The following is a 7882-nucleotide window of genomic DNA, read 5'->3' on the forward strand; positions in this document are numbered from 1 at the left end:
CGAGATCAACGGCTGTGGAAATTTCACTTTCATAATGATGCAAGAGTTTCATCATGAATCTTATGGCTGCTCCTAAAACCTTGTCATCAACTTGTCACGTTGACCTTCAAGCGAGAGATGGCTGCTTGAATCCTGATCAAAAACTGAAGCTCTTTGTCAGTCCGTTTGCGTCATTATTTCTGCCATTACTTACTTTTCTGGTTTTATCCCGGCAATTTGGTGGGACTAAGAATACACACAATCACGGACTATGAAGGTTTATACTCCCTGGTCATGGTTTCCATCATCACACTGACAAGCGTGACCTGGTCCATAACAGCGGCCTGCACATTATTCATGCAGATTTGATGGAACTTTACTCCGTCAATCTGAACAGATCGCTGAGAGTCACATTTTCATTTCATTGTCAGGCTTTGTTTTCAGCGTGTTTGAGTTTTTAAACTTCAGACACCCAAATAAACAGGAAAATAACTACAGAAAATAGTTATTTTTACTGTTAGTGTTTTTTTTTCTTAGATTAGCTCTAAATGAAACCAGTCCACATCAGATTGATGATCTGAATGGTTAGCACTTCGTGTTCCAGCAGCTTCCTACTCAAAGTTCATGCCCTCCAGAACTCTGTTGCAAAATGCATGTTGGATGCACTTGCTGGGACGCAGAGGACCACGCTGATAGGCTGCTGCTGGAATCGCTGATGTGTTGAACATTATGGAGCTGAAGCACTTCATGGTTTGGACATGGAAACAGGTCTGGTCAGAGTATCTTAATGTGTACATGGGTGCAGTTCTGTGAAGCAGATGTGACGGAATCAATATTTTATTACACTGATTCTCCAGAGGAACGTTGGAAAGGGTGCTGGATCAAATAAGCACTGAGGAAAACACACCGTCATACAAGTTAACTTCAGTTACAGAAATAGTCCTATTTTACGCCTATAAATAGCATGACTTATGAGAGTGTGTTATCTGTTTTAATAAACTATCAAAGTTTTATAGATTTCAGAAAAACAGTGATGATCTAATTTACATAAATTTCTGCCCCCATTTGAATCTCGCTGATTTGCAGAGAGGCATTTTTAGACCTGGATTAAGGCACATATTGTTCCAAAAGTAACTACTTCATGTTCATTTGTCAATATTTGATGAACCTCCCTTGAGTTATCCTCATTACATGCTACATGCTGTACAACGTTTGGTGAACTGGAGCATCATCAATCTGAGCTGTACCTCACATACATTTCGCACAAAAAGTAAAGAAATTCATGTTTGATGGAAAATTTTTCCCTTTTATTAACACCAGCTGGTATTCTATGATATACGACTGGAAAGCCCAATTAGTCACATTTAAATTAAGGTAGAACTTTTGATTGATTGAGAAAGTTTATTTAAAAGGGTGCTATTATGGGTTTTCTGAGCTTTCTACAGTGTTACAGTGTTGAATACTCATCAGACATGTGAACGACACTGATTTTTATCACCTAAACGCATGTTTGAGTTTGAGTTTGAGTTCCAGCATGCTCTCCGTTCGGTTTCCATGGCGACGAAAAACGTGTTGTTTTAGAGAGTTTTTTCTACTTGGAAATCTTTGTGACGTCCCGGGGGATAAGGTTTGGTGATTGGTTACCTTCTACTGGTTAACAAGGGCATGTACAAATACATCAGGCGGGTGGAAAACGTGGGATAAAGTTATTTCCAACGATGGCTGGTGAGTTTACCAAAGAGAGACATCCTGCTGCATTCGTTGCTGTGGGTTGCTGTTTTCCACTTTGTTTTCAGGGTCTGATTCAGGTTCCAACATGTAGGGCTGTATGCTATGTGTTGACATTGTATTTTGTTTTTTATTGAGTTTATATTCGCCTAATCCTTCTGTTTATGAGATGTTACAATGACGGCGAAAGCAGTTGCAGTGCGCGCTCCCGAAATAAAACATATGACCAATAAAGAGAAAAACACAAATGTTCAAAAGGAGTGGGTGGATGCATGAGTTTATGTAATCCCACACCTGTAATTGCAACAATCCTCAGACATTAAACCATTATCCAAATCACTCATGAGCACATGCAAGGATGGTGCTTCAGTGGACCGACACGGCTAAATGTGTGGGTGGTCCTTCCTATAAGCAAAAATGGCCTGAAAGCCCACCGTCTGGGAACCTGCAGTCCTCCAAAAACACCTGGCAAAGTTTTCATTCGAGTGTTTATTTCATGTTCCTCTGTGAGATACAGCTGCTGTTGCTCATGTTGTCTTGCTTTCCCAACATGTCGTTAGCTTCATAGCATAACTGCTAAATATCTGAAGGTTTTATAGACAATAATGGACAGTCAGTCAGCAATTTACGAATGTACAGTTAGGCATTTGTCGCAATTTAGCTAAAACGTGACTTAAGCGGTTATGCCAGGGGTCTCCAACTCCGGTCCACGAGAGCTAGCGTCCTGCAGGTTTTATTTTTTTTTATTGTTGCTCAACAGCTCATTAACAAGCAGATGCAGAAGATGACAACAAGTTGTTGTAGATCCTTTTCGTTTAAATGAAGTGTGTTGCACCAGGGAAACACTAAACTCTGCAGGATGGTGGGTTCTTGAGGATCGGAGTTGGTGACCCCTGAGTTATGTTATGAAGCTAATGATATGCAATCCAAAAACTCGTACATTTCCTGTCTTTACGCAGCTGGTCAGATACCGAGCAGTGGATCACTCACACCTTGGTGCCATACCTCCACCAGAACCCTACCTTGCACCTTGTAGGGTTGCCACGGCTACAGCACACACATGCAGTTGGTTTTCTGGGGAACAACAGCAAAACAACGGTCCAGCTCCTGGCCGATATGCAGCTAAACAACAAGAGCGAAAAGCAGTAAGCTGGTTTATTACAGCAGCTCAAACCTCCAGACATGCTGAGCGCGTATTTGTTACAATTTAAACTCCTAAAGTCTTGATTTTTTGTTTTAAACATAATGAAGTGTGTGACCTGCCGAATGTTGAATCTGCTCCAATGATTTTCTAAATATCTTCAAACTCTTTTCGTCAAAGGTATACAACTCTCTCTATAGACTTCACACACTACCACAGAGAGTCTGGTTTGTTCGTGTGTGTGTCTATACAACTGAAAACAACACAGGGCCAAGGAATTGCCTCCGTCCTCTCCATCCATCCACTCCTTGTCCCCTCATCCTCCTCTGGACCAGACCTTCATGTTGCAGTAACGGTAACAAATCCTCATCCTCTCATACTACCAGTAGACTTCTGTTACTTATACATTCGTCAGACTTAACCCTCTGGCTTTTTTTTTTTGCAGATTCTTCTCCTCATCTCCGCTCTTTTCATCATGTTTGGGGAGTTTCGGTCAATGGTCAAGGAGCGTGCTCAGTATATGTGCCAGTACTACCACTGGTTCCAACTACTCCTGGCCTTATGGTCCCTGGCGACAGCAGTTCTGCAGCTCTGCTATTTGTCTTTTGCTTCTTCATGTGTCTCAGAGGTGGAAAACAAACCTTTTGGGGTGTTTTGACGCTGCATGTTTTGACTCTGCACTATTCCAATGTAATCTACATTACTCTGACTAACTTCAAGTATCCCCTGTGTACCATTCAGATGCAGTCCAGTCCAGACAATTTCATCAGCTTCCACAGGGCTGCCCTTCTGGCAGAGTCGTCCTCTCAGTGTGCCGCTGTTTTGCTCACTCTGCTTGTTCTGAAGGTAAATGGGAGATCTGGTTCTTAATGATCCAACACTTATCCAGAGAATTAACACTTTAGCAAATGTCTGCTTGTCTTCACTGCTGTTCTCCAGCTGCTGGGAACCTTACGGTTTGTGCGGAGGTGGGTGATGATTGGCAGAGTACTGCAGAGAGCCTGGAGGGAACTGTGGGCTGTGGCTGTTTTAATGCTGCTACAGCTGCTTCTCTGCACTCACCTTGGAAACATGGTATGAGGAAAAACTCTTCAGCTGATAAAGGTATTCAGAGGGGACAGCCCTGTTATAGGACTTTGTCTTCGTTCCAGCTCTTCTCTCAATCAGTGGAAGGTTTTCTGTCAGCGCAGCAAACCAGGGTCTCAGTGTTGTCCATCCTCCGTGGACGGACGGTACTCCAAAAGCTCTGCAGGGTCCACACAGTTCTTGGACCCCTCTATGGGCTACTGCTGATGGGTGGAAGCTTTTGGCTTCTAGCTAGGTTCTGTGGAGCAGTTCTCATCCATAAATATAGGTATGCAGCATCATCTTTTTTATGAGTGTTTGACCATGTTTAGTGAACCCGAACAAAAGTTTTGTGGTGATAGCCTAAATGTGCAGTAAGTAAGAGAACTTAGCTAACTAGTGCTAGTTTGTTGGTTCACCAAACTTTTGTTGACCATGTTTCTCTCTTGGCCAACAAGGAACCTGCATATTTCATAGAAAGAGAGAAGACAGAGTCAACATCAGAGAAGATGCAAGATGCCTGCTGAATTAGGCACCATTAGGGGAGCGCCAATGCACATTGGCGTAGTGGATGTCCTCACAGCAAGAAGATCACTGGTTTGATCCTCGGCTGGGGGAGGCTCGACTGGTGGTCTTACTGTGTGGAGTTTGTATGTTCTCCCTGTATATGTGTGGGTTCTGTCTAGATAATTTGGCTTCATCTGACCATCCAAAGGTTAATTGGTTACTCTAAATTGCCCATAGGAGTGAGTGTGAGCATGAATGGTTGTTTGTCTGATTGTGTTGGCTCTACACCCCTCCAGGGTGTACCTTGCCTCTCGCCTGAAGGCTGCTGGGATAGGCTCCAGTCCTGCAACCCTTAATCAGATTAAGCGGTTTCAGAAGATGAATAGAGAGCACCAAAAGTTTGAAAATCTGCAGAATTTTAGTAGCTTAGCTTATAAGAGCATGTGGTATGTACTGTTCTCTGTTCCGTTTGTTGCTCACCGTGGTAAAAAAAAAAAAAAAAGAAGCGGAAGATTTTACTTTAAGTGAAACATTATGATCAGATCTCTGATGTCACTATGTTAGTGGGGTTTAACCATTCAGGTTAAAAGAGAAGTTGGGGCTTCAGTGACATCGGTTCAGGAAATATGTATAAAGGCCAATTTATGCTCCCTTATGTGTGTAAACAGGGACGTCTGTTGTCATACATCGTTGCCCTCAAGTCAAAACCTCTGGTAGTGGGCAGTGTTGAGTTTGCCGTTCACTTCAGAGTTTTGACACCAGCTGGTAGTATTAATGCACCGCTATGAAGTCACTTACAGCTGTCCAAAAACACCAGAAGTAGAATAAAACCAACGTTTTTTTTTACTGTTCTCAGCTTCTTATACGTCATTTTAATGTACTTTTTTGTTAGGAGGTTTCTGCGTTGTCTTCTTCCTCCTCTTCCTCTTCTTCTCTGGTTTGTTACCTTCGCTGCTTGCATGTGGGCTATAAAACTACATTGCCCCCATGATTACCGATGGTCTAGTTCTGTTTTTTTGCTTCAAGCAAAGTAGAGATAAGTTCTTTGAAAACGGAACAAATTAGTCATGAAACCGACACAGGAGATGGAAAAAACTGTCTGTCTATCTGTGTATCCGTCTTCTACATAAATGTTCCTTGAGATGAATTATTCAGTAGTTGTCTTAAAATAAGCATAAAATAATTCAAGTGTGTATCACTGTGACTTCCAGTTGATGCCAGTTAGAACTATCCTCATCCTCCAATGATCCATTATGATAGTTAGAACTTATAGATTGATTGTCCTTCTAAACGTTGTACTGATTGTCTGATTATCCATATCATACCACTGAGTAGCTAACTGTGATGTGTCATCAAGGGAGGAGCAGGCCGAGTTGTTCCATCCAACCATTGAGCCTCAGGATTATGAAATGGTTGAGTTCTTCATCAAGAGACTCAAACTGTGGATGGGCATCTCCAAGGCTAAACAGGTAGGGGGAGTATCAGTTTTGACATTTTACATTGGATGGACTGAAGATTGATTGATTCCGCACCTTCTTTCCCTTTCCCATCTAGTTCAGACACAGGGTGAAGTTTGAAGACATGGCCATCCCTCCGTCCAGATCTTCACAGGACTCTTCTTACTCCACCTTGTCCTCCACTCTCCCGTCTTCACGCTCTTCTTCACGTTCATCCTCATTGTCATCCCCCTGTCCACTGTCTTCTGAGGTTTCTGTCCGGTCAGAGGACAAACCGAGGTTTGAAGTCCAGCTTTACCTGGACAACCTGGAATCAATCATTGATACTCTCCTATCTCGTTTTGATCAAGTCAACCAGTTAACCGAAGACATTCACAACCTGGAAATCCAACTGGAAGAAGCTCAAGTCAGGAGAAGGAAGAAATGGATGAGTGACAGAAAGGAAAAGGAAAATATATCTGAAGAGCAAAAACAGCCGAAGGAACTGGATGAAAGGAGGGAAACTGGAGAAGTTAGACGCAGGAAGGTGGGTCTTCTTTGCCCAAGGCCTCAAGTATCTCTTCCATACTTGTTTCCATTCTCTCCCTCAACACCTCAGTCTTCTGCTGCATCATTTCCCAGAGTACGTAACTCCTACTCTGAGTGTGAGTCAACACAGTTCCACCATCAACCGTCCAGAAGCAGAACTTCCTCTGATGCTGCCCCTCCTGCATCCGGAATCAGTGGTTTGTATACAAAGGGTCCATCCACTGGGTTTGGACAGTTCCCTAGAAGAAGAGCATGGCATTCTGGAAGCTCTCATTCAGCGGATGCTGCTCAGAGGCCCTTCCAGTCCTTGGGAGCTGCTCCATGTAGAAACGAAGGAGAAAATTTGGCTTTGACAAATGTAAGGCCTAGAAGTGAAGAGGGGGTAAGAGGATGTATGTGTGATGGGGTTCCAATGAAAAGGAAGGCTTGGATCACTGAAGACCCTTAGCAAAACTAACCCTGTGTTGAAACATCCCATACAAACACAAAGTTTCTGTTTTTTCACGATGAATACCGCGTGTTACTTTCTCCATCTTTTTATTCTCCACTTTCAGCCATCTTAGCAGAGCATTGAGGCAGCCACCACTGTCAAAATGAAATCTCTACTGTTCCATACAATCTGTGTAAACAATATCTTGTGATCCAGACTGGAAGATTTGAATAAAGTTTATTACTTCCTTTATTCTGTATTTTAGGCTCTGTTTACACTATCAATCATACTCAGTCAAACTTTATTTATAAAGAAATTTTCATGCAACCAGCACAAAGGGGTTTGCATAATAAAAACAATGTCTGCATATTGAATAAAGCCTTCATACTCCAAATCAATAATCCCCCTCAAAAACAAACAAATAATCAATAAATAAATAAATAAATGGTGGCAGTAAATAAAGTTTTTCATTTTGATTTTAAGCAGCTGAGAGTTTTAGCTGACCTGCAGTTTTTTGGACGTTTCTTCCATATGTGAGGAGCATAAAAACTGAACATTGCCTCTCTATGTTTAGTTCCCACTATGGGAACAGAAAGTAGACCTGACTCTGACCACCTGAGGAATCTGGTTGGTTCATAACAAACTAGAAGATCCTGAATGTATTTTGATCCTAAACCATTCAGTGCTTTATAAACTAACAACAGGATTTTGAAGTCTATTCTTTGACAGACATGAAGCCAGAATGAAGATCTAAAGACTGGAGTTACATGATGATTGGTGCAGCAGCGTTCTGGACTTCAGCTGTCTGAAGGGAGACCTAAAAGACAGTGTTACAGTAGTCTGGTTAACTAAAGGACAACTTTTTCTAAATTCTGCTGAGACATTAGTACTTTTTATCCTCGGTGTTTCTTCAAGTGATAAAAGGCGACTTTATGACTGTTTGAGGCTAAAATTCAGGTCTGAGTCCAGGACTACACTAAGATTTCTGTCTTAATTATCTCCACCAAGGAGATCATGTTTTTGCCAGTGTTTTTCTGTCTGTTAGCG

General features: G+C 42.1%; 1 protein-coding gene across 1 annotated transcript in view; it reads left to right on the forward strand.

Moving 5' to 3' along the window:
- pkd1b (polycystic kidney disease 1b) overlaps positions 1-6968 on the forward strand; it is a gene marked incomplete at both ends in the record, with an annotated part of 36443 nt that extends 29475 nt beyond the window's left edge. The window contains 9 exons of the mRNA XM_079260626.1: positions 2667-2852; positions 3029-3203; positions 3294-3476; positions 3590-3694; positions 3788-3922; positions 4000-4202; positions 5778-5889; positions 5975-6403; positions 6960-6968. Coding sequence (XP_079116752.1) covers positions 2667-2852; positions 3029-3203; positions 3294-3476; positions 3590-3694; positions 3788-3922; positions 4000-4202; positions 5778-5889; positions 5975-6403; positions 6960-6968 — 1537 coding nt within the window. The remainder of the gene's footprint in view (positions 1-2666; positions 2853-3028; positions 3204-3293; positions 3477-3589; positions 3695-3787; positions 3923-3999; positions 4203-5777; positions 5890-5974; positions 6404-6959) is intronic.
- Between the last annotated feature and the right edge of the window lie 914 nt (positions 6969-7882).

The sequence above is a fragment of the Telmatherina bonti genome (genome assembly GCF_933228915.1).
Source record: "Telmatherina bonti genome assembly, chromosome: 21".
NCBI lineage: Eukaryota > Metazoa > Chordata > Actinopteri > Atheriniformes > Telmatherinidae > Telmatherina > Telmatherina bonti.